The sequence below is a fragment of the Jatropha curcas genome, chromosome 11 (genome assembly GCF_041381405.1).
Source record: "Jatropha curcas cultivar XTBG-Jc1 chromosome 11, XTBG_Jcur_1.0, whole genome shotgun sequence".
NCBI classification, from domain to species: domain Eukaryota; kingdom Viridiplantae; phylum Streptophyta; class Magnoliopsida; order Malpighiales; family Euphorbiaceae; genus Jatropha; species Jatropha curcas.
This window is the reverse complement of record NC_143161.1, coordinates 1,956,776-1,983,152: the sequence shown is the minus strand read 5'-3', so window position 1 is coordinate 1,983,152 and position 26,377 is coordinate 1,956,776. Positions and strand designations below refer to the sequence as shown.

Genomic DNA, 26,377 nt, shown 5'->3' with positions numbered 1-26,377 from the left:
GAAGTTTGTTTAGTTTGAATTTTTGATTATTCAAGTTCAACGCCGTGTTCACTAGGTCATGAAACCGGATTGCGGTTATCAATGAATTCTAGCGGTTTTTGATTACCCAAATTTATTAAAGAGCAGAAGACATGTCCAGTCGTTGTAGTATAGCGGTAAGTATACCCGCCTCTCAAGCGGGTGACCCGAGTTCGATGGATGGCAACGGCGTAAGATGCAACAATAGTCACTTGGGATGACACAGACCAAATAAAAAATTCCACAAAGTTGTTAAAAATATTTGCCCTCAGTTGGCCAAATTCTCACTCTACATACATATATGATCGGAGCTAGTCCACTTTTGTCTCTCAATCTAGGTTGACAATAACTAAAAGAAAATTACACAATGCACCTGCTAACAAACATGCAAAGTTGATTCCTCGGCTCAGCAATAGGGTTTTGACTAGCTCATAAATTGGTTCACATAAGGAACACAAAGCCCTAATCCCTAGCCAATCTACACAAACATGCTCCACAAGATTAAGTTTGTTGGTGTTAGTCCAGAATAAATCTGCAAATGTGTCAGTTCCCTCTTAAGTATGAAATTCTGCTCCAACGGAAAAGAATTTGGATTTTTTTTTTTTTTAATACATGAACGACTCCCACTAGCATTCCTCTGGTGTAGAACAGCTCTTCCAGAATTTGTTTTTTTCCTTCTTCATGCAGATGCAGCCAATTTACCGGAAACCTCTTCCTCTTCCGCGTACACCCCAACCCCTACCTCTGCCTCTGCCCCTTCCCCTGCCTCTTGTACCGCCCCTGCCTCCATGTGATATACCTTCCAATGCCCTATTAACTAGTTGATTTTGAAAGCCACCAGCTCCGCGGCCTTTTTTGGCAATGTTACCAGACCCATTAGCTGCAGTAGGAGGCCTTTTCCCTCTGTGTAGAAAAGCAAACAGAAAATTAGAATGAATCCATTAATATAATGTCTTTTCATATAAAGCATTTTAATGCTAATCAAATGAATGCAGGTCAATTTGGTATAAAGTTGGCCAGTTGATAATTGAACTAGGCAAAAATGAATATAAAAACCAAAATAAAATAAAACTTAAAAAAGAGGGGGCATAAATCATAAGAGCCGAGAGGAATCTTATGTACCCAGTTGCTACAGCAGTGGAAGGCACAGAAGGTTTTGCTGCTTCTTTCCAAGAGAGATTGACACTCTTATCTCCAATAAATGGTGGTGACTTGGAATGCAATGGCTGAAAATTAATAAAATGATAAACCATCAATTATGGTTGTTCAAGAATACATATCCATGCATTTTTGAATACTTCAGTTATTTATTTATCACCTTGGTCATTGCCAAAATGTTGTTACAAGTTCGCAATCCAGTAGTAGCATTCTGTTTTTGAGTTTTCTGCGCATTAAATGAGAAATATCATTGTCAGATACACATTATAAAAAAGCTCTACCACAATGATGATTCGATCTCCAAGAATTAACTCACTATGCTATCCTTTTCTTCATCTGTCTTTGCTGCTGCCATAGCTTTGTTGTGCTCAGCCATACCTTGAGTTAATTTCTTCATGGTGGCCCTAGTTAGCTCTTCCACGTTGCTTAACCTACATTGTCCAAACAATAAATTCAAAATCCATATCCCCAAGGCAGATAAGAATGATGTAACCAATAGGTTTCTAATGGACTTGCTGGTTTCATTTGAGATTAACATAGAACAGTCAAGAGTTGAACCACATATCGCCTAACATACTGATAAAGCTGTGCTTTGCAGTCTTCAATTCAGCCCTATGTTTTATTCTCACATCATGAATATAACCTCAAAAAATACTATAACCACTTTGCCTCTATTCTAGGAATCAATGAGAAGGGTCCAATCCTGAACATGGCCATTAAGAATGTTCTTCAATATCATGTGCAGAATTCTTTCCCTCTAGCAAAGCCAAGTGTAACTGAAGCTTATATATCCACAGCACTGTAGTCCAAGGCATTAAAGTATCACTTCATTCACCAATCCTATAAAGTTGCTGTTACACTTTAATGAGCGTCTACAGAGAGAATTGTTGTTCCATGTGGTAGACCATCCTACAGTGATATTTTGCTCTGTTAATGATTCCAAAGTAATTCTGCAACTCTTTTGATCAAAGTATACAAGATATCACTATTACTAAGCTCCTTAAACCTATGAATTTGACTAATCAGTTGACTGAACTATCATGTCACTAGCTAATTAAAGATGATCCTAGGAACTTGATTTAGATTATCTCAAGCTACAAAACTCCTGAATTCATAAATGAAACAAAATAATGTGACAATATTAAGTGACTGATTAAATCAAAACTTAAAAGGTAAATCATGTGATTTCTCTTTTGTCTTTTGATTTAACACATGCACAAGTACAAGAGTGTTCTCACTCTTTCTTGAGGGCCCCCATGAATCTTTACAATTCAATACCATTAAGTATGAAACAAGTAACACCTTAATATGATTCAAGAAGAAAATAATGAATTTTTTAATACAAAATGATAAAGAAAAATACTTAAAGATAAAAAAGTATCACCTTTCTGTGAATTCCTTGTACAACTCAGAGAAGTCCTCCCCGAGCCTATCTGATGGCTGACCAGTCACTATTTTGTAACCACATAGACTATTTGTAGCATTGGGAGCCTTTATGATAACACATCAAATAAATATCAGAGTAGAATATCCTAATAATATAAAGACAAAATTCAAATGAGAAATGCTCATGAGAATTACTACCTTATGAGCTAAATGATGAAATGTGTACAACAAACACTCAACATAAGTAAAGTTTGTCTCTTCTCCAGTCTTTCTTCTAGGCATGTAATTCTGCAGCAAAGAGAAAGGCTTATTTCAATGAGACAGAATGTACGCTGATAACCCAGATGATGCAAATAGGTGTTTATGTTATTTGAGAAAGACTTCAAGACTGCCACACAATTAAAGGAAAAAAAAATTGTTTCTGGAAATAGAAATGAAATCCAAGAGAAAAGACTAACATAAATAGGAAGAAATATCATATGTTATCATTCTACGTAAAATGGAAAGAATCAACACGAAACTGTAGCCTAAACCTTTAACAACTGAACGACAGAAGGCAGAATCTGGCGTGAATCCTGTGGCAGAGTGTATGGTGAAATTTCTGCAAGAGCTTTGAGTAAATCAAGCTTTCGTTCCTCAGGAAGCTGGAAGGGAAAAGCATTATTAGAATAGACACATTATGTGCCATACAAGCATGCCATGTAAGAACAAGTAGTTACACAAAAGCTTACAGAAAATCAAATTGAAAGTGAAAAGCACAAGCAAGCACAAAGAATGACATACACAAGAATGTGATTGATCAAGAGACTGAAGCTAATGTAACACATTACCTCATCAAAAACAGGTATAATGTGTTTGTTCAAATAGTTTAGAAACTTGCTACCTGATGCACCCCGCTGTGTTTAAGGATAAAGGGGGTCAGGGCATAAATTTGGAGAAAGATTACAACATAAGCAAATATTTTTTGCTTAAATAAAATTCCTACCAGAAAAAAAGGAAGCGCCATATAGAGGCATGATATCAACCTGTCGATGTGGTCTGTATCTGAGACCTGCATTTTAATAGCCATCATATCAAGGAAATTCAGCAAGCAAAATTTACATGGATGATTGAGACTAGAATGTAATATGAAGAGAGAGACAACACATGTTGTTCTAGACTATAAATCACCAATCCTACTGTTTCACAACATAATTGCTACAAAGTCATGAAAATATTACAATCCTTGTCAAAATAAAACACATAAGAAGAAGATGACCTCTTCAGGTTGGTTCTATGCGAAATGACATGAAGTATATCCTTACTAATTGAACTTCCCATGTATCAAAATCAAAGCATTAAGTCTATTATCATATGTGTTCGCCTGAAATGGCATAAACCCCTGAGCCAGGTGCTTATAGCATTTGTAGACATTTTAGATGATTTATATATAGACAAATTACTTCTCTGAGCTTAAAAGAAAAAGATACATTGGATTATGCATCAGGATCTTCCTAAAAGTTCTGTTAGAACACATATAACAACAAGAACAACATGCCATTCAGAAATAGGCCAGCAAAAAGCTTCTCTTTAGGAAAAGTTTACCAAACTCATTAACAATGCCAATTAAACGAGCATGAGAAGAATGCACCTTTCTCCATGCTAGCTAAAAGTGACAATATGCATGATTGGGAATCCACTTATACAGATATTCAACACCCATATTTACACATCTAGAAAACATAACACCTTATTCTGATGCGAAGAGAAAATAGAACCAAATATGATTCTCTTTGAAGAACACAAAATAGTGTAAGATGTATCTGAGACTCTAGTACAGGTCATCAGAACAAAGCCAATTCAAAACAAAAATAAAATTTTAATCTTTTCATAAACACATTGCATGATTCAATAGACGGGGACACAAAAAAAAAAAGTCCTACATTTTAACTTAATGCAGCAAAACAAGCACTCACATTGAATTGTGCATCTAAATCAGCCTGGCCTTCAATGATTTCAATGAGTTCTCTCATGCGTTCAGGTGGAGCTTTATCTCCAAATATGCTCAAACTTTTTAAGAAGTCCATAAACATTCTGAATTCTGCCCCAGTTACATCTGCCAAGCCCTACAAAGGACCAATTCAAATTATTAATGGATCTCCTGGTGATAAATTAACAGCATTTAATTCTATGTACATCAAGGGGAGAGAGAAGTATAATGGTGAATGGATGAATCTACCTTTTTTATTAAATCAGTTATATGTCGTTCCATTTCCTCTTGAGGCTTCAAGAGTTCAGCCTTAAGAGGGAAAACCTGAAAATGCAGTCATGGATCATCAATTATCATCAAAAGGGGAACCAAAATCAAGAAAGAACATTATCTAAGGTAGTCTTCTAACTTTATCTCTTATAAAGCCTAAAACTCTCTCACGAACATCTTCTGGACCTTGTTCATCAGTGCTCCCAATGTGCTTAAATAAGGCAGTTAAAGAGGCTGCATAACAGGAAGACCAAATAACCTTGAGATCAAACCACAAAAACAGGGCCAAAGAACAGGTGAAATGAATGATATGCACATAAATATGGAGAAATTTTAACATTGCATGAAATTCCAATTTTAAACATAAATGAGATAGTTCATTGAGGCACATTCCTTGCAAACCCATGTTGTGTAATCAGGGGCAGAGGGAGGGGGGGTCTGGGGGAGCCTGGGCCCCCCCAAACTCAAAAGAATTTTAAAAATTTTACCTATAAATGGTGCAAAAATTTTGTTTTTCTTGATTTGGCCCCCCTTAATTTTAAAACTTTTCTTTTGGCCCCCTCTAGGTTTGTAGTCTAGCTCCGCGCCTTTGTGTAATTATTCATACAGGAGTTCCATAGGTTTCTCCATATTGTTGCATATCTTTATAGCATTACCATCCACGCATATCTTTATGGAATTCCCATCCACCAGCAGAGAGCAAACGTAATGTACAAAGCAAGAATAATGAATAAGCATACAATTAAAAGTATAAACAAATTAGGCTGGAGAATTAAAATCTTCTTACAAAGAAAGCACCTGTCTTTTCCTTGATGCACCTTTATCAAATATAATTATTGCGTACCAACACAAAAACCAACAAAATCTGGTATTGGTATATGTTAATTCCTAAGTTTCAATTTTCAAATATAAAGAGAGTACTTTATGATGGACACAACAAACACGCACAAGAGTTAGACCTCAAGAGTTCAAAGAAATGGTAAATATAATATTATGTCAACACCAAATAACATGATTAAAAGAATTTCACCAACTCAAAGATTGGGAAAATCACCTTTGACATCCTGCCTCACTATGGACATAAGGGCTTTATGTGCAGCATCTCTCTCCACAGTGTCCTCTAATAATAAAGAAAATTCAAACATCAATAACCTTAACAAACAAGTAAAAGTTCTAAACAAAAGAGCGGGGGGAGGGAAGAAATCTGATTTACCAGCTCCAAGGAGCTGCACTAGAATGTCCACCATTTTTGAGAGTTGCTCCGGAGTATCTTTGCAGAATAGTGGCAGCCCCCTAATTGCTTGCACCCGGACCTGCATGAACAATGTTGAAGCCTCATACAAAAAGGAAAAAGATAACACAAAGATAAAATTAAATAATAATAATACTAATGATAAACAACGATGTACTAACAATATCCAGCCACTTATTTCCCTCATAATAAATACACAAGAAATACACACTATCTATTATCAGAATTAACCTTAAACCAATTCGATGTTAATTGATAGCAATAAACGTAGCCACAGAAAAAAAATATCAATTAGGACAACGACTAAGCTGAGTTGCCATATATAACCACAATGTATAAATGCGACAAAAAGTATACAAACACAAATGCGTGCACAAACATATACAGACCCCAATCTCTTCTTCCTCGATCAAATCAATATGAGTATTGACTGCCTGGCCATACAGTTCAGGAAAGAACTTGAAGAATCTCGGAATAAGCTGAGCAGCCAACTGCTTCGCCTTTAAGCTCGTCTTTGACGTATCGAGAATCCCTTGGTAATCCTTCACATTCTGCAGATTACAATCAAATAAATATTTTTACAAAAATTCAAAGTAGAAGTGAAAAAAAGACGAAGACGAACCTTAGACTTGTCCTTAGACTCATTAAGTCGCTCACTGAACTCGTAGAGCTTCTCGATGTGATTGGCTTCCTCGGCGGAGTCACTCATTTGGGAATAATGATAACTAGAAAAGTGAAATTGAAGAAATTATTTCAACAGCATTTGAATTTGAAGAAGTACATACAATTTGATTAGAGGAAACAAAATCAGAGATGGTAAACAGTGAGTGAGTGTAAATATAAGAAAATTGCAAGCTAGAGATTGGAAAGCAGAGGACGTACAAGCTTTTTTATTATTTCTTGTTCAGAGCTGGTTGATGGTGAGTGAGATGTGAAAGAGAAGAAGAGTGTAGAATGAGAAACAGTGAATGAAAGAGAGGACTTTCGTAAAGGGAACCCAACGCCGAGAGAGAAGAAACTGAGAGCGAGCTTTAAAACAAGGGTTTGATTGAACAAAGAAGAAAAGAGAGCTGTTCTCGCCGCGGTCCGGAAGTGTGGTTATCTTTATGGACTGAGACGACGCCGTTCGAGATGTTTTTTGAACTTTTCATCTACTTTCCAAGCAGGCCCACTTGGCGTTAAGATCCTAATTTTGTTAGATGCGTAACGTGTTTGGGTATAAAGTGGCCCATACACCAAGAGTAGACTTACACTGAGTATAAATTAATTTCTCTAAATTCATATTTGACATATTTAATAATGTAAATAAAAGAATTCATTTTCCAAAAAAATTTTAAAGGAATTTTTTTAAATAATAATATATATTCTATTTTATAGAACTCAATAGGTTTATTAATTTAAATCTAATATCCTAATATACTTGAGTTTTCACTCATCTCATGATTATTAATTTTTTAGAAAAATTATAAATCATTTACCGATTAAAATATTATACATTGTAATTAAATATCTAAATGATAAATCCTTTATTTTATTTAAAAGCGATCGGATAAAAGATATGATATTTGAGTATGTGGATTAAAGTGTGAGGAATTTGAAAAATGAACACAATGCAATTTAATTTAAAAACAAATAAATCCCAAGCTAATATGTGTTTTTAATATTTTACATGTATTCGTTTTTCAGAGATTCTCAAAACTTTCCTAGACACTTTACTTTTCCTGCTAGTAATAAGGATATGAAGAAATTAGCATTTAGTGACTTCTTAGGGTGTTAAAGCTTTTATTAGAACCAAAAAAAAAAAAAAAAGCATATATTATAACTAAATACTGTATAGAAAAGTTTTTTTTTATTTTTTCTTTATTTAGTCCCAAAAACAATATAAGAACAGAAAAACACAAAAGGCATAATCTAATGGTAAGCACATAAAATATTTGCTTACGTTGCTTATATACATTCACTCAGTTAGCAGGTCAAAAACCAAGTCGCAATTTCAAGAACGCTACTTCTCTCCCAATTTGTAGATGACCCCTAATTCCTAAACACTATTCAAACATTTCAATTAAAAATAAATAATAAGTGATGTTAGTTATTTAAAAAAATTAATATCAATATGTAAAGGCAAATAAGAATATTTCAAACTGGATATCAAATTAGACATATTTTGATTATAAAATCCCCAAAATAATCTCATACTGGTTTTTCCAACATATGAAAAAGTCACTTGGGAACAAAACAAAACCAATACCAGAAACAGTGCCAAGCAAATACTGTCCATTATAGATCATGAACTCCAGTTTATTCAACTTTTCATAGTCAAGAATGATACACAATAACAGCAGAAAGCCAAAAACCTCATCTGTATTCAATTCTTAATCTCAGATTGCAGATGCCCCTCCTTGAAATTAAAAATCCGAACTCTGTTGTAAAGCTAATAGCATTAACAAAAGGAATTAGCACAATTGTCGATGTAAATTTAGAATTCGCAACTTCATAAACTATGTTGCATGAATGCTTTTCTCTGATATTCTAACTTTGGTTTGTTCTTTATTCCACTTGCATACGTGTTTAAGCACGATTATTGGATGCACGAACCAAGAAAAATCTTCCCACAGGGAAAGAATTTCAAAAGCAACTACTTCCATCCCAGAAGAAAAAGGTGCATCAGTTAAGAAAGTCACAGAATGGGCATATCCAGTGCTCGCAAGACGTCCTTGAATTCGAAATCACGTGTTTCTTTGTTGAACCGTTCAACGAGCTTGTACCTTGCATCATTCAAATAAAAAGATTGAGCAGTTTCTAAAAGCCACTTTGCCTCTTCATCAGTAAGCTTGCTGGTGAAAACAACATCTCCTCGGATCAGGACTAAGTCTTTGCTTTCTGCAAATTCAGTATAGAAAGAGGCAGTAAAGTAGGGTGCTGCCTGAGTTCCTCTTGCCTTGTAATCTTCAAGACCAGTGAAAAGTATGTGTGGCATCTGTACTGCAAGAAAGGTTTCAAGAAACATGTAGCGGACAAGCAACAGAATAAGGCACAAAAGCATATTATAACTTCGTTACTGACAACAAGCTTAGGGAATAAAAGGGTTTGAAACCAGAACGCTGAACATCCTAGTGGCAACCAGGCAGAGGTTTGATGCGACTAACTATTGTTGGAAACATAATTATAAGAAGAGTTGGTCACGCAATATATTATGAACAAATTGCCTAGCACTTGGCTCACAAGATCATACATAACTACTCACACATGATAATAAAAAATTTCTTACCATTCACAGCGACCACAATATGCCTGTGCAAGTGCAATCAGTTGATAAATTATCAGCATAAAAACCAGAGGTACAAAATGAGTAATGTTAACTATGCAGCAATTCTACAGCATTTCTTCATTAAATCTTGAAACAGGTTTGCGTAATTGTGTAAATATCATAGTGCTTAAACTCCTGAATACAACAGTGTTCTTGACGTTGTGGCTTAAGACTCATTAATCCTCAAGTGACATTAATCATGAAAAAAGTTTTCTTACCAGATACAAAAAATGAATCAAATTTCCCAAAAGCACAAGCCCTAACGATTAGTTCATATAGCATGCATGTTAAAAAAAAGTTATTAGGAGTTAGAAAAGTAACCTTGAGCAAACATTGTTGTATAACCACTTCCTCTCCATAGAGGAATAACAAAATATCGACTGCAAGGATACAAGAAGTAACAGTAAGAATAGGGCAAGAAGACATGTTCCCAGCACAAACATTGTGCGATTGAATTACCAATCTGCTGCTCTTTGCACCAACAAATGATAAAGTTTGGATTTCATGGTTGCACCAATATGACCTCTTCCCAAGTGATACTGACATAACAAAAGCTCACCCATAAATAAACAATTAAATGAGAGTCACCTATATTTTATCATCTTATATTTAATGAATTGCTGCAGAACAATGAAGCAAATCTGAGATACTCTTCTTTCTTCTGCTTAAGAAAGAAATAATCCGATTTGCCAATACAGATACTAGCTCAAATCAAGATCCTTTGCAAATATGCATGTATGATAACTAAGAAATAATTATCAAAAATGAAGAGACAGCTAATTAATATAAGTGGACAGGAGATAAGTTAGTAGAGAATATGACTAAAAGCTTTGGATAAGCAAAGGGAACTCAATTATCTAGTGCACTCTAGACCAGCCTGCACGTCATATTTTTATATAATCGTATCCTCAAAATTAAAACACTACACTGTACACTATCCTCATATTGAGAAAGATTTGGTCAATCGGCAGATTCATAGCATAATTTAGCAATAGCATGCATGATATACATACAGACACGCATGATGAGAAATGTATGTGCCTCCACCAGAAAATAGAACAAACTACTGCATTGGGCTAATACTCATTCCCATAGCTAGAATTTATAGCTTAAGTATGATTTAGAATTAACTGAACAGAGGGACTGTGAAACATCAATCTAAGTGAGAAACACTATGTAAACATTAGGTCTTAACCCGATAAGAAATGAAGCATCTTGACAAATCAATCCTTATTCGAAATTAATGTTAAACAACAAACCATAAACAATAACAAAAATTAATACATTACATCGTCCCAAATGGAAGCGAGATCCTCAGGAGACTTTTCCTTGGCCCGTTCCATATCTATTATGGAATCAAGTGGCTTTGGCTGCAAAGGAGTGAATCCAGTGGCAAACCTTGATGTTCTGACAAAACCAAGCGAAACCCATTTGAGAAAATGGCCTGGAACAGTGGGTTCTTGTTGACGGAAATTACGTAGAATTCGGTTCACCGAGCAAGCAGTGAAAGTACGGTGCTTTAATGCGTTAGCGGAAAGAATTGAGCATGATAAGTTTCTTAAGAGTCCTGATGATATGCGTTGCATAATGGTTAAGGATCAATGTCAGATAGCAGTGGCTATTATCAAGGACAATTAGTAGTCCGAATGCTTCCCCTTGTTCTTTCAAGGATTTTATCAAGCGGTTGGTGTGCAAGTTGCAGTGGACGATTGGGATAGAACATACAGCACCGAATTTCGAAATGGGGTTCGATTGCCAAATGCTGTGTTATTATTCTGTCTAAACTTCGAAGTTTCATAGGAAACGCACCGTTTTTGCCCAGACAGCGCCTTGAAAGTTGGATCCAAGTCTAGGGCGACAATACAATGACAAGCCCAAAAACTACTACTGCTATAAACATAAAACACTTCATAGTTTTTGGGAGAACCGAAGTACTCTCTTTCGACAAACGCACCGTCTTGCCGAGGCAGAGCATTGGAAGTTGGACCTATTCTAAGATAACAAAGAAAAGACAAGCCCAAAGTATAAATTATAGACTTATGGCCCATTATCACCTACCATGAGTGGGCTACTGCTAATACTTCATTTATCAATACTGTCATATTACTTTTTTTATTCTTTGTTTTTTTCCTATCAGCTTGGCTAATGCTGCAAATAAAAATCAGAAACAGCCACAATTTATCTAAGTATGTGCTCTCTCTTATCTTATAACAAAGAAAATGAAAATGACAATAAAAAAACAATCAGGGAGGTAAAAAATAATTTGAGTTTGTTTTACTCTTCTAGTTATTGGTGATAAAATTGATATTTTCCATGTTGGAGTTACAATTTAAATTTAAAATGTCAGAGAGAAAGAAGCTTTGAGATTTTTATTTTCCCCTTAGACCAGATTTGAAAAAAGTACAGTTTGACTTTGTTTTTTTTTTTTTTTTAATAAATCAATATGCGTTTTCATAGTTAGATGTAATTAATATAACAAGTTATGAAAAAGCAAACAAAAGAGTAGGTTTTAAGGTTCTTGTCCTTTCCCCACTCAGTTTCAATTCTTCTTGCCTGTCTCTTAAGAATGGAGAAGTTTTTTTTTTTTTTTTTCTTTTATTATCAAAGTGTAAAGTTCAGTAAATGCTTATTGCAATTAGCTAAAACTGATTTAATTTTTTAAAAATTTGAAAACAATACGATGTTAATTTGTTTTGTCACTACTTCTTTAATCTTTTTCGTCCACTCTGGTCTCAGTCTTTTTATTTCTACTTAATTGGATCAGCTCCAGATATAATATCAATATTTTTTACAGGTCAATAGACGAAATTTCATAATATCAAAATGACATGATAAACAACAAAGAGAGAGATAGTGGTCGAAACTGTAAAATTCTTCGTGAGAAATCATTTATTGTATGGTTGTTGAGGTGGGTTGTCACTTGGAATTAACTTTTTGGCAATACTGTGTTGTGTCATAAGTTACTTTCGCCTCTCTTTTTCATAATCCCTAAACCAGCTGAGACACACTACCATTTAAAAAAAGCTGGCCGTTGGAATGAGAGTATTAATATTTGATGGCCCACGTAGCTTTTACTGCACTCTCAGGAAAAAGGCCTTTGCTCCACTGATACAGTGAAGAAGAAAGTAAAGTTTACCACTGATCTAACGTCCTAGTCTTCCAGACAAGATAATCAATGGTTCAGATTAATCTAATAAAGTCAAAAGGGATATTCATGGCCTGCCTCTTTTTCTTTTGCACACACTCTGCAATCTGCATTTAAGAAACTCTCATTTGGTAACTCAGTGGGACGCAACTCTTTCCACCATCACTGATCAGTTACTCTCAGCTTTTCATTTTAATTAATACTCAGTAGCATTTCTTAGCTATTTTCAGTTTGGGAGTACCGATTTTTTTTACCAAACTTTTCATTTGGTTTTCAATTTCAAAGGAGGAGGTTTTTTTTAGAGAAAAGAGAGCACATCTCTAAAAAGATAAACAAAACTTAAAATAGGCTACGCCGACAGAATCATGCACTTGCCAAGAGATCAAATTCGGGAGGGCTCTTCAAGAATATGAATACCTAGAGTAACTCGCTGCAACCATGGAGAGATAACCTGCATAAATCCACATCAACCACATGAATTGCTGATTATATAGTAAACAGAGTAAAACTTTCCAATTAATGGGCAAGAGACCTTCTTCATTTTTTTTTACATTTGGCCAAATCTCTACACAGAAAAAAAATTAAAATGATTGCCTATCAAGAATGAGAAAAAGGAAATATTGGCAAATGATCGATGGTGAAATGTCTCAACTCAGGATGACAAATTAATAATTTGGTCTTCAATCAAGAATGATTAAGGATTCCATGTTCCCGTGAATGGATTATTGTTGTTAATTTTGTAAGTTATATGTAATTAACTAAAATTCCCACATTTTGTATTGGCCAAGCATGCCCACCTACACATCAAATTAAAAAAAAAAAAACTTAATTAGCAATTCAATTAGACCAGCAAGGAGCATCTTTTAACAATTAACATATTTTTAAAACATAAATAAGGTATAACGTTAATGGCCTTCACGGGTATTGATTCTCTTCCTTTTCCTACATGGCAACTCTGTCCCATAAACGTAACTTCTAGTCTTGGGGTCTTCCCCTTTATAATATTTCCCATTACTATCACTTTCTTTGTCCTAAACTGCAACATAGACACTAATTATGCCTACCCATTCTTCTTCTTCTCCTCCTCTTCTAACTTCACTATCATTCTTTTTCGCTTGTTTGCTCATTTTCTTCCCATTTTCTGTAGCCAAAACCACTAACACGACTCGCCGTCCCCGCCAACTGTCCGTTAATTACTATGCAAGAACTTGCCCTCAAGTTGAACAGCTCGTTGGTTCAATCACATCTCAGCAGTTCAAAGAAACACCAGTTACAGGGCCAGCCACCATTCGTCTATTCTTCCATGACTGCTTTGTAGAAGTAACCTAATTTCTGCATTACACTTAAATTTTTTATTCCCATTCTTGCACATTTCAAGCATATTGTAAACCGCCATCTTACTTCGTTTTTAGTTAATTATTAGCAGTTATTAGCATCTGATTATTTCCTTACTGACTTTCTTGGAAAAAAATTTTTTGAAGGGCTGTGATGGATCTATATTAATATCCACAAAGCCTGGAAGCAAAGAGCTGGCGGAGAAGGACGCAGAGGATAATAGAGACTTGAGAGGCGAGGGATTTGAGGGCATTAGAAAAGCTAAGGCTTTAGTGGAGAGCAAGTGCCCTGGTGTTGTTTCTTGTGCAGATATTCTTGCAATTGCTGCCAGAGATTACGTCCACCTGGTAATTCCCTGCCTTATCTTTCAATATTTATGTGTATATATATAACGGAAAACCGGAAAAAAAAAAAGAAAAAGAAAAGAAGACTCTGCTTTCCTAATGACACTTTGGCCACATTTAATTAGGACTTAATAAATATATTTTGCTTCAATTATGTAATTTTCTTCTGTTGAGGATTATGAATTATATCTTGTGGGTACTCATAATGCTTCCAAAGTAGAAAGGTGGAAAGGAAGGTTGATAGGTTCTGTCATTTTTGACAAAAATATATAACGTACCACACTATACTACAACGACAAACATAGGATAAAAACCATAATTTCATGTGCACTATTTGTCCTTATATAATCACAGATGTGATTTTAACAGCTAGACCTGTGTGCTACTGATTTGTCCCTAGCAAACCTCAACTTACAGTATGAAAGTCAAGGTTCAAGATTAATCAATTTGGCCTTCAAAGTATAAAATATATGGTCAAGATAAGCAAAGCTAGACGGGTATCGGAATTCTAAATTCCTCACCTACTGTCACCCATGATGGATGCCAGTACAACTAGGACAAGAAGAATTGCAGTACTTCAATTTGACTTTGGATTGTTTTTCTGACTTTTCTTGTTTTTCATATATATACATAGCTGAACCCAAACCCAACCCGAATACATTTTCATAAAAATAAACTTTGTTGCCCCTTTTACATTCAGAGTGACCTGTGGGTAATTTTATTTGTTACATTTACATGGTACAGGCAGGAGGGCCTTATTACCAAGTGAAGAAAGGCAGATGGGATGGGAAAATATCAATGGCATCAAGGGTGCCCTTCAATCTCCCTCGTGCAAATTCAACGGTTGATCAACTGCTTAAACTTTTTAACTCCAAAGGTTTAACAGTGGAAGATCTAGTGGTGCTTTCAGGTGCACATACAATTGGATTTGCTCATTGCAAGCAATTTGTCAACCGTCTTTACAATTATCATGGCACCAAGCAGCCTGACCCTGCCATTGACCCAAGGCTTCTCAAGGCACTAAAAATGTCGTGCCCACAATTTGGTGGAAATGAGGATATTGTAGCACCATTTGATGTTACAACTCCTTTCTTGTTTGATCATGCTTATTATGGCAATTTGCAGGCTAAATTGGGCCTGTTGGCCACTGATCAAGCCCTCTTTTTGGACCCAAGGACTAGGGCCTTGGTTCAGCAGCTTGGGAAGGATAAGCAAAATTTCTACCAAGCATTTTCACAAGCAATGGATAAAATGGGCTCAATTGGGGTGAAAAGGGGAAGAAGGCATGGAGAGAAGAGGAAAGATTGTAGTATACATGCCTCATAAGCAATTGATTTAATTTTTTTTTTTTTTTTGGATTTTTTATTTGTTAATTTTAGTTGATGCTAGCTGTTTTGGGTTTTAGTTGTTTGGGATTTGTTGCAGGAGAGGTTTTTTGTGAATGCAAAGGTGAAATTGAAAAATTACTTTTATTGACATAATTATGAAATAAATTAAATTGGAATCCTACTTTATGTTAAATTTAAATATATATTATACACAATTTGGATATTTCATTCTTTTTTTTATCCACTAATGAACTAACAAATGAAGACTCTTTCTTCAAAATTTTCGGTAAAAGAAATGGCGATAAACAAAATCTAATATCAAAATTCAGACTTAATATCTATTTTAATAACACTTTATTTAAAGAACAATAAAAACTTTTTAGTCCCTTAAATTTAATTTTAATTAACACTTTATCCTTTTTTATTTTTTATCATCAATGAAGTACCTACCAAATAGTAACACTATATTAAGTATGACTGAAGGACAAATGACAAATATCATAAGATATTTAACCCTTAAAATAATACATATTACGCGGAAGACTTTAATAGGGCTAAATCTAGGGGTTAAATAGTATGTTTACCAAACAACGGGGACGATATTAAAATTATAATCAAACTTAGGGACTAAATAGTTAGTTACCCAAATTACTAAACAATGCGGCTGCTTTCGTTTCAATGCAAATTCAAAACACATGTCGTTCAGTTATTGGAAAAGACTTTTTTAAGCTTTTTCTCACAGGTCGTCCAAATGAACTGCTACTACCTCTCCACTGTTCCGCACTTAACAACTTTACGCTCCATTAACAGCCACGCCACCAGCAGAAGCTTTGTCACTAAAAGAACAGGGCTTCAAATCAGAGCCATGAGAGCCGTCGTCCAGCGAGTTGCCTCTGCTAGCGTCGAGGTCAATTTTTGTCTTTCTCCTCTTTTATCATATGGCTGCACCGGAACATCATAGCAAAGCGGTATTTGTAGGTCGACGGCCGTGTCATATCGGAGATAGGACCGGGCCTTCTCGTCCTTGTTGGCCTTCACGAGTCCGACACCGAGTCAGATGCTGATTACATGTAAAAAAATATCAAATTTTCCTATTCTCATTCATTAGTTGTACAAAATTCATGTGTGTGCTAATACATTAGTATGAATACAAATGTGCAGATGCCGTAAAGTATTGAATATGAGATTGTTCCCAAATGAAAATACAGGCAGGGGATGGGACCAGAATGTAATTTCCTATTCCCTTGAGACGACTTCCCTTTCCTGTCGTCTCACTCTCTATATATAATTTATCCATTTGGTCAATGTGAAATGTTTTCTTATTCGAGTGGTTTCTGTATCTATGCAGGTTATGCAGAGAAATTATGGAGTTTTATTGGGTATGTTGTTACTTATATTGTTTTCTCGTAAATTTTAGAAATGGAAAAGGTGTGTTCTTATTTTGCTTAATTGATATGCTTCTAGTACAAAAGTTTGATTGCCAGGTTTAATGTTTGAATGTCATTATAATGTTGTTTGATTGTGAGCCTCGTGACAGTCAGTCAGTTTACATTGTATGGGATCTTGAAGGGAAATAAGCCAGATTTCCATGTAGCAATGCCGCCGCAGAAAGCAAAACCTTTCTATGATACACTAGTTGAAAAATTTAGGAATTCTTACAGGCCAGATGCAATAAAAGGTACCTCCATTGCTTACCTCTTATCTTGTTTTGTTTGGGCACTGTACTATAATCAGTTGCATTGATGTTATACTTTCCTATGAAAGATAGGAAATGAGGGCAAGATAGACCTTCTGTAATTTTGTTAAGTCTTATTGTAACTTGTTACTAATGAACCATGGCATCATTATGTATAATTCGAGGATAATGGTCTGAAAGGAACTTATAAAGATCTTATTATTGTTCATTTGACACTTTAGGTCTTGGTGTAATTACATAGAGAAAAATGCTTAAATTTTCCAATTTCCACAAACTCAATTTGCTGAGGGTACCATTCTGTAGTGTAGGATTTTGGAGAGAAGGTGTCAAATTTGAATCCAATGCTGACTTCTAGAGCAATGTCAATATTTCATGTTTGAGATATGTTTATAGGGTGCAATTTATGTGCAAATAAATTCATGCTTTTCTATTACCTAAATACACAATGTGCTGGTAAATGCATATTGTGTTTTATTAATGTTTTCTTGATTTCTTTTTGAAATGTTTTGTTCAGATGGTGTGTTTGGTGCAATGATGAAGGTAAGGTCATCCCACTAAGTTTATACCCTTTTCTTGTTCTGACCTCATTGTTTTCATGAGACACACTTCCTAACTTCATATTCTTCGGTTTTCTGAAAGGTTAATCTAGTTAATGATGGACCAGTGACAATGCAGCTTGACTCATCACAAACATCTAAGTGAGCACTGCCGGGCCGGCTAAAATAATTATAGCCAACTTCGTGAAATTATCTTATTTTCATGATTTAAGTTGAGCAAATACAAGTTGAAACTAATAGGGGTCATTGAACTGTTTTAGGAATACAAGCGAGGCAGGAGAAGAACCAAAAATTGGTTAGGTGGCATGTTCATTGAATCCACAGGACTACATTTTCAGAACTTTTGAGGTCCATGGCGGGATGCCATTGACAGGCAATGATTCCATTTGAAGCTCTCTATTTTGCAAGCATTTCAATTGCAACAAAGTAAGATCTTGATGCCAATTCTGTCAACTGAAAATACAGCATTGTAAACCTTTTCTAAAACCCTTATCCTATGCCTTCATTTCATTACAAAAAAATTAATTAGAGAAAGGCTTCTGTCATTTTAGGGCTACAATTCCATTCCACAGAAGCAAGATCAAGTGTTTTAATTACATTGCAATCTTGTGATTCATAATTGAAGTATAAACAAGATCTAGTCTATCTAATGCCATTTGAAAATGGTAGTTCGAACTAAGAAAAGGCTTTCTTCATTACACAGGACGGCTAGAATGTTAACGTATGACATAATCTCTTACGAAACTACCTATGTTTTCAGATATGACTCATGACCTGAAAATAAGAAACGCCGACACAGATGAAGATATAACTGCCATTTATTTTCTTTAAAGTCATGTCTTTCCGATTCCAATTTGATTATGCCAAAATTTGTGGTTCAAGGACTTAGGACTTCAGACTTCAGTACTTGATATTATCAATGGTGGGAATTTAGGCAGCAATACTTGATTTTATCTAAGCTCTAGTTGCAACTAGTTGTCTCAAGCTGAACAATGTCAATATTATCTCATCTACATTACGAAGACCTAATCTATGTATTTTGAGCGAGAAAACTCTTGAACTGCCTTGTCATGAGCTCTTGACCAAGAGACCCTTGCGGAAAACAAAGAGGATCAATTTCCGGCCTAATTAACAGATATGTAAAAATTGCAACAATGAGAAAATCCACACTGGAATCAGACGATAAATTTATTTGCTTCATGATGCATCTTGCATTTAAGAAAAATAGTAGGTTTTAACGACAATTTTCAACTTTTATGCGCAAACTACATATAACGAAATGCAGATTCAAAGACGAAAAATTAATTTATGTACCTACACTACCTAAATGCCTCAAATTGATTGCAGTACTATTTATTTGCCTAGCGGAGCATGAGGAATTAAAAAGCAGCACTGGACAAAAACGTTTCACTTTCATCAGTCAAGGCTCAAGGAAGAGAATACTATGTTCAAGAACAATCGTGAAAAGAGCAGCTACTCCAACAATTATAATATGTAGAACTTATTTACAAGCGCCTTGGATACAAAAACATACACCGCGGATCAGGCTTGAGCTCCTATGAATTTATTGAGAGGATAGTTGCTGCTGTAAATAGTGCTTCTTTTCCGAAAGGCAAAATCTCCATCCTTCTGCATCATGCCATCATAACACGTGCAATAACATTAAAAACATTTAGTACTTGATAAAGAAAGGTGAAAAAGAATAAGAGATAGGCAAATAAGTAATCCAGAAAACAACCATAAAGAATAAAATTAGCTGGTTTTACGACTATAACAATGATGCAAATATTGACTTAACGTAACAGTCATTCGAGAACGATTCTTCGGTGGTTGTTACATGTCAGTCAAAGAAGCAGCACCTTATCCAAGCCAACGAATTGGCGTGCAAGTTATTTCACATATAACCATAAGGTTTTCTCTAAAAAGGTTAGTTGCAGAACATATATGCAAATAAAAGTTGCATAAACAAGTCAAAAGAAGAAACAAAGATGAAGTCTTACTCATCTGTTCTTTTCAAACTACTGAATGCAGATATTACATTCTCGCATATTTCCACTAGGGACTTGCTACTAAATTTGTCCTCAGAATCAAAGATTCCATCAGCATCTTTTTCGGCTGAAGGTAATGACAAATGAGCCTGAAGAAGAATTAAATAATTTAATCAAATTAAGATTATATTACTAGTGGTGTGACAGTTCATCAGTTTCACCTTATATAATACCATATATTAGAGTCTAATTTTCATAACCTACTGGTTGAGGCTCAATTAGCAACACAATCTGGGTATGTGTAAAAAGCTTTCGGTTCGGTCCCTATTAAATATATCTGTAGAGGAGCGAGGAGCCTTAACTGTAACTAAACTCTAAATCGAATTAAGCGATTCCTGGTAATGAGATTCGGATACCGGTGGTTTACACCAAACAAAAAAAAGGTCTAATCTCTATATCTCCGACCAGCTAATATTACGGTTACCCAGATCACGATGCTTATATTGTTGAAGTTCAACAATTGGTCTCATCTCCATTATGGATCCATAGTTCTGTTGGTAAATGCCAATGAAGTTTCTTTATTTTCTCTACCCCGTGTTTATACTCTTTACAACATTTGCAGCGTACAGTATCTTTTCAGAAACCCTACTATGTCTTCATAACTAGATTGGATCCAAAATATATTTTCTATATTCTGTTGTTTAAGAAGGCCAATGTAAGGTGATAATAGATACTAATCGCCAGACGGCCAACTCTTTGGTCTATTAAGACCACTTAATTTAACAAATACAGGCTGAATTTTAACAAACAGCATTCGTCATGGACATTAATTCAAATTTCAAGGCAAGAAGTTCTTATGTACTAGCAATTTCCTAAACCAACCAAACACTAGCATCGGTGAGAATCAGGTAAATCTTTATTTATTAATGTGTACGGTTGAGGAAGTAAAATTCACCTGAAAAGCATGTGCCAGAAGCATTTGAACTATATCTTGACCAATCCTTTTAGTAATATTCTTTGTGGTAGTGACATTTGAAAAGCCCTTTAGAACTCCAATGAACGTCCCATCATCCTCTATCGGACTATTAGACCTCCGGGTGCGGACAGAAGGCTACAATATAAAATATATAGGCATATTTATTAAGCAAACCTCCACAGCTCTCAAGTGTGTTTGATAATACTTTTTGTTTCACAAAAAAAAACATCACTTTGTCAACTAAAAGAATTTCTATTTAATGTATTTAAGTAAAATTAACTCCTTTCTCATGATTTTTAATAAAAACAATCACCACCAAAACTCTCGGTCCAACCACCACAGCCCCATGGTAACTACCATCATCACCATCACCACCACCATGACTGTCATTTAGTGGATAACACTGCTACCCACCACCATACTTTCACTGTCACCTTAGAGCTATCAGTCATTGCCACCACCACCTCAATTATTTCCAGTCACCTATTTCTACCACCAGGCCCACTATTATAGCATTGTCATATATGTTGCCAACCACCACCACCACCAAAATCAATACCTCTACCATCTTATTACTAAAATGGCAGTTTCCACTAATTCTTTAAACAATATTATTAAATTCACATCTTCTCCTTTTTGGCTTTAAATTGTAGTACTTATTAATTCCATTCGACATTTCAGCTCAAAGTTTCCTTAATAGTTTCCTGGTTCTTAAATTTCAACACTAGAACTGCTCAGCTCTTGAATTCAGTCTTTTAACTATCAATGTCACCAAATGCCATCTTAGTAACTAACAAGTATGCCACCTACATAATTGCATAAAAGGAACTCCATGAGAACACAAATGGAGATCATATGACAAAGGTTAAACAGTTCACGTACCTTAGCAATATATTTTGAGAAGTACTGCAAAATTATTTCCAGCTTCCATTTAGGTTCATTAAATATCTGCATAACATTCCCATATTTTTCATAAGAGTGTACTGATCAACTCATCCAACAGCTACAGGAATTGTTTCTTAAACAGCATTGGAATACTTTGAATCAACTAAACCCGAGAACTAAATCTTTTAGAAATTAAAAGCATATTCTGATCATGCAATGTATTAAAAAGGACATGACTGTCAGCACAGAGAGAGAGAGAGAGAGAGAGAGAGAGAGACATAAAAGTTATCGAACATTAATAGACATTAGTAATGCTACGAAATGTGATTATCGGTTAGAAGGGAAGATGGTATTTGTGAAGTGCAAAGCCGAGACCAAAGATAATCACTAATTCCAAAGCCATTGCTTGAGAATTAAACTAGTGGTTTTCCATGCCTTGTGTAAGTTTTCCACTAATTGCACATTCTTGTGCCTGCCTCTGTGTGTATAGGACAGAAATGGAGAGAATTATTAAATACACAATTAAGACAAATACCTGAAGAAATTGGTAAAGCATATCTCTATCATAAGTAAGCTCGTCCAAAATTATCTCTACAAGAGGGGTTCTGATTCAAATCCAAGTCATATGTTCATCTTAAGTACTAAAAAAAATGATCAAGAAAAAATATTATATCATGAAGACAAGTAATACCTCACACCATCAGCCCTAGTGGTACAACCTTGCACATCTGCTTGCTTCCTTGATACATCAAGCTCCAGAATCTGAAAAAGTTGGTACCATCAAAGCTTATAGAGAAAATGGTTTTAGAATATTCTTAGATGAGTAATACCTTTAGCAACTTACAATTTTCAGAAGTTTCTGCAAAGCAATAGAAGTACTACTTCCCACTTCAGTTAAAGCAATTGCTACAGCAGGATTACCATTTTGAGATGGTTTTTCCACAGAACTATCAGAAGATCCGAGATCATTATTGAGTTCAGCCAAATATTGACATAGTCGACACATGATAGATAAGCAGTCCTTCATTAAAACTTTGTAGTTTATTCTTCTTGAAGTCTGTTAGATCAATGCAATACCAACTTCAAACATCTTTTACAATTTAATGCAAAAACATTGCTTCAAGGGGCTAGAACAATTCTAAATATAAGCATCCAAATGCTCATGATGTTAATGACTACACAACCACAGTTAATTAGGAGTTACAAGATCCATCAAAATTAGAGACTTAGAAGGTGGAAATATACCAGAAGCATGCTGAGTAAGGACTCTCTTAGAAGCACCCAGTTCATTGTTTCTGCGATGCAGCAATAAATTGTTTAATCTTTTTAATGCTCAAAACCAAAAGAACTTTAGAGAATCATATTCACTTACCTTTGTAAGCTTTATTACGCGATAAAAAATCTCCTTCAAGAACATCGATCAGATACTGAAATAACAACATTTTTCCCAGAGACTGAAACATAACCAGGTAAGAGCCATGGTCAAAAAATTGCTAAATAAGTTGACAACCTACCCAAGATCTTCCAAACTTGATCCGACAAGTTTAGTATTTGAACCTTCCTATTGAGACATGGAACACAAAGTGGACATTATCTAACACTATATCTAATTTGAACTTTGAAGCACAAAAAATAAGCATAAACTAACCTTTATTTTTGAAGTTTGAAAGCTTGTTTCATTGGTAACTTCAACAAGATCTTGTACTAACAAATGGAAAGCCTGAAAATGGTTCAAAGAACCAAATGGAAATTATAATGTAGAAATGGGGAAAAAATATCAATCTATTGCAGAGCCTATAACATTATTCCTAGCTAGAATCTTATTCTTAGGACAGTAAGAAATAGAAGTAACCACTGAGTTTGATTTTGAATCTATGTGCAACGAAACCCATCACATGTCATATCTTCTCTTTGGTAGCTAAAACAGAAAAAAAAAAGATGCAATATATAAAATTATCAAATAACATTAGACCTGAATTATAAACAATAAAACTTTTACTACACTCATAACCCAACAGGTTGATATCCATCCATTTTAAACAAATCACTATATAGTTACAATTCAAATGGAAAAAAAAAAAAAAAAAATTCATGATACAGAGTTAACATCAAAATTAGCCAAAGAAAATCCACTCACCGATGAGTCAAAAGGTCCCGAGCTTTTTCCAGCAGTTTCTTTTTCACCAGAAGTAATATCCAAATTAAAAACAAACGGTGACCACGCCTAGTAGACAACGAAATCGATACAGGATCCATTACAATCAGCATATGGAATTATAGAAATTAAAATATGACAAATGCAGGTCAAAACATCTATACCTCCTCAATCGCCACAAACTCAGACGACTCTGCTCCTTTGTTTGCTAAATAAACTCGTGGAAAACTCTGTGCATGAGCAAACCAGAAAATTAAAAAAAAAAAAAATTCCATTAGAATATTAAAAGAGTAAAAAACGAACAAAAGTTGAGAGTACGGATAGGATTGAATTAGCAAAAGAATAGAAAAGAAGCAAGTAAGCACCTTATCAAGCTCATTTAGAAGCCGATAACTCTCCATGATCAATTCCACAGATTTCCCAACCCTTAGGATTTGGAAAACTGCCTCATACATTTTGCTTCACAAGCCAAATTCCATTATCAATAAGCAATCTAATATTTATCACGAAATAACAAAATTTAGAAATTACTTGGTTGGAGGAGTAGCATTATCCTGATCAATAGAAGCAGCTCGAACAGCATCGAGAAAAGCAATTCCTACATTTCGATTAACAGAAATAAAATAAATGGAGAGATATTATTAGAAACCAATTCGAAATTTTATCTTTCCTTGGTTTAGATAAGGTTTCTCCGAAACCAAACAGAGGAATTGCAGAGACAAAAATGTGAAAATACGTACTGTCGTCGTTGGTGTCCTGATCATCTTTGGAATCGGTGGCATCGAGGATAGCTAAAATGTTCTCTTCAATGCCTCCTCTGGCCATCCTGCTTCTTCTATCAGTGCTAGAGTCTTCCATTTTGGGTTTTTTGAAACCCTAGGTTTTGATATTTTGCAGTGAGTCCACTACAAGTTCTTGATCGTTGATATGGCCGCCAAAAGCTCTGTGTTATTTCCCGCCCTAAATTTATATAAACTAGTTAAAAATAAATAAACATTGAGTATAAATTACAATTAATCGATAAATAAAATAAAAAAAAAATAACTCTTAAAAATTGTAAAAACATTCCGTTGCTGTAACCTAACCAGGGTCTCTCGAACAAGAGCCGAGCATCCTAACCCACTGGACTACAATAGGTTACAAATGTGTTCAAGAATAATATATATCTCTAATAAAATAATTCGGTTACAAAAATTAAAAGAATAATTCATTTAAAAAACCCTAGTAATAATTCAACCCTAATTTAAAATCAGCCAAAAATAATAATAAACCATTTATTTGTGAATCCACATACTGATACAAGGGTTAACTAACCAACCCATTAACCCTAATTCAAAATGCAACGTTTCATCTAAACAAAACAAAAACCTTAAAACAAAAATCGTAAAACAAAAAATAACCCACGCCCTGAAATTTCCTCCTGAAATTAAGGTGTCCTAATTTTTTTTTCAACACTGATGAAGTAAATGCATAAATTTACCCATGTATTTTATATAAACTCTTATAATATCCTCGACTTTTAATTTACATTGAAAACTTTGACTTGTAAAACCGTACCTATTAAACATCTCATATTGCAAAAAATTTCTATTATATACTTTAATTTTGTATATTTATATCGATTAAACACTTATTAAATAATTAAATAATAGAAAAATTACTGCCTATAAATTTTATCAATAACAAATCAAGTCAATATCTTACGTATAAAATCTAAAACTATTGAAAAATTATTATTTTTTATACAAAGAAATATATAATATTTGTCAAAATTCATAACTTCAAAAGTAAATACATTCTTTATAAATTTAGTGTGCCGCAAAGATAAAATCTTAAAGTCGAGGCCTAAATTTTTGTATTAGGCCAAATATTGTGCATATTGATGCGTTTACTTACAAGTCAACATTAGCATGCCAATGTGCCTTACAGGATAGCATGTGCGAGCACTTGCATGGTTGGCGGGAACCATAATTAACATGCAAAAAGGATAAATGTTGCTTTTGCTTATAATTAAATAAAAAAAAAAAACAAATCCCAGCATTTATGCGAATACATACAAATTAAAATTGCAAGGTAATACTTGCATTATAGAACTAGCTTATGGACTCAATTAATAAACATCGACCGAATTTAGATAAATTATTTAAAAAAATAAACTTTTAAAAACTTTTCATTTATAAATGTGTTATTTTGTTTTATTAATATATTTATTTTTCAAACACTAATATATAATATATCATGCACATTATTTCATTTAATTTAAGTTGGAGCACTGTTCTCCTTTTGAAATGATGTGTGAAAAAACAGTTTCTTAGAATAGGTGGAGCGGGGCGGGGAGGGGTTGCTATTTGCTGGGCCAATCAATGCGATGCATTTGCGAAGTCAAGTCTTGTTAATTGTTATACCTAAAAATTCATTTGGAGGTAGATGAGATCTATCACCAGAAAACAACAAGGCACGTTCTTTGCCTCCATGCCAAAGATCCTTTCAACACCTTAAAACCCAATAGACATTACCATAAATCATATCTATCTCTTTACTGTTTTGGAGTTGCCTTTTTTTTCTCCATTAAATTCGATATAAAGATTTAGTCTAGCGTTAGATGCAT

The 26,377-nt window shown here is 34.5% G+C and overlaps 5 protein-coding genes across 9 annotated transcripts; 2 read left to right on the top strand and 3 right to left on the bottom strand.

The window, feature by feature from the left end:
• Window positions 1-250: 250 nt before the first annotated feature.
• On the bottom strand, window positions 251-7,136 carry LOC105649619 (Apoptosis inhibitory protein 5 (API5)). Of its 2 annotated transcripts, XM_012236321.4 has the most exons (17): window positions 6,936-7,135; window positions 6,676-6,778; window positions 6,443-6,604; window positions 6,015-6,114; window positions 5,856-5,921; window positions 4,941-5,035; window positions 4,781-4,855; window positions 4,518-4,667; window positions 3,548-3,613; window positions 3,393-3,458; window positions 3,096-3,206; window positions 2,761-2,850; window positions 2,561-2,667; window positions 1,493-1,607; window positions 1,337-1,402; window positions 1,141-1,244; window positions 251-921 (listed from the first exon to the last, which is right to left on the bottom strand). In XM_012236321.4, exons 2-17 carry the CDS (start codon window positions 6,760-6,762, stop codon window positions 717-719), a joined length of 1,665 nt encoding a protein of 554 aa, XP_012091711.1. In that variant the 5' UTR covers window positions 6,763-6,778; window positions 6,936-7,135; the 3' UTR covers window positions 251-716. The 2 variants fall into 2 exon arrangements, with proteins under 2 accessions (XP_012091711.1, XP_037491317.1); XM_037635389.2 differs by lacking the exon at window positions 3,393-3,458 and having other exon boundaries at window positions 6,936-7,136.
• Window positions 7,137-8,298: 1,162 nt separating this feature from the next.
• Window positions 8,299-11,282, bottom strand: LOC105649618 (ATP synthase F1 complex assembly factor). Its single transcript, XM_012236320.4, has 4 exons — window positions 10,650-11,282; window positions 9,820-9,899; window positions 9,682-9,740; window positions 8,299-9,035 (listed from the first exon to the last, which is right to left on the bottom strand). The coding sequence occupies exons 1-4, from the start codon at window positions 10,944-10,946 to the stop codon at window positions 8,731-8,733; spliced, it is 741 nt and encodes a 246-aa protein (XP_012091710.1). The 5' UTR covers window positions 10,947-11,282; the 3' UTR covers window positions 8,299-8,730.
• A 2,173-nt stretch (window positions 11,283-13,455) lies between these two features.
• Window positions 13,456-15,705, top strand: LOC105649617 (Peroxidase superfamily protein). The gene is made up of 3 exons (XM_012236319.4): window positions 13,456-13,825; window positions 13,987-14,187; window positions 14,929-15,705. Exons 1-3 carry the CDS (start codon window positions 13,562-13,564, stop codon window positions 15,508-15,510), a joined length of 1,047 nt encoding a protein of 348 aa, XP_012091709.1. The 5' UTR covers window positions 13,456-13,561; the 3' UTR covers window positions 15,511-15,705.
• Window positions 15,706-16,203: 498 nt separating this feature from the next.
• Window positions 16,204-18,420, top strand: LOC105649616 (D-Tyr-tRNA(Tyr) deacylase family protein). 2 transcript variants are annotated; one of them, XM_012236317.4, is made up of 8 exons: window positions 16,206-16,419; window positions 16,491-16,582; window positions 16,674-16,740; window positions 16,861-16,891; window positions 17,050-17,190; window positions 17,723-17,748; window positions 17,848-17,906; window positions 18,026-18,420. In XM_012236317.4, the coding sequence occupies exons 1-8, from the start codon at window positions 16,264-16,266 to the stop codon at window positions 18,063-18,065; spliced, it is 612 nt and encodes a 203-aa protein (XP_012091707.1). In that variant the 5' UTR covers window positions 16,206-16,263; the 3' UTR covers window positions 18,066-18,420. The 2 variants fall into 2 exon arrangements, with proteins under 2 accessions (XP_089572627.1, XP_012091707.1); XM_089716501.1 differs by lacking the exon at window positions 18,026-18,420 and having other exon boundaries at window positions 16,204-16,419; window positions 17,848-17,910.
• A 738-nt stretch (window positions 18,421-19,158) lies between these two features.
• Window positions 19,159-24,894, bottom strand: SNI1 (negative regulator of systemic acquired resistance (SNI1)). Of its 3 annotated transcripts, none has more exons than XM_012236315.4 (16): window positions 24,855-24,894; window positions 24,510-24,729; window positions 24,301-24,367; window positions 24,135-24,228; window positions 23,934-23,999; window positions 23,752-23,838; window positions 23,263-23,334; window positions 22,987-23,068; window positions 22,860-22,909; window positions 22,459-22,671; window positions 22,306-22,376; window positions 22,150-22,219; window positions 21,612-21,677; window positions 20,709-20,864; window positions 19,766-19,902; window positions 19,159-19,394 (listed from the first exon to the last, which is right to left on the bottom strand). In XM_012236315.4, the coding sequence occupies exons 2-16, from the start codon at window positions 24,625-24,627 to the stop codon at window positions 19,322-19,324; spliced, it is 1,422 nt and encodes a 473-aa protein (XP_012091705.1). In that variant the 5' UTR covers window positions 24,628-24,729; window positions 24,855-24,894; the 3' UTR covers window positions 19,159-19,321. The 3 variants fall into 3 exon arrangements, with proteins under 3 accessions (XP_012091705.1, XP_020541362.1, XP_020541363.1); XM_020685703.3 differs by having other exon boundaries at window positions 24,850-24,874; XM_020685704.3 differs by lacking the exon at window positions 19,766-19,902.
• Between the last annotated feature and the right edge of the window lie 1,483 nt (window positions 24,895-26,377).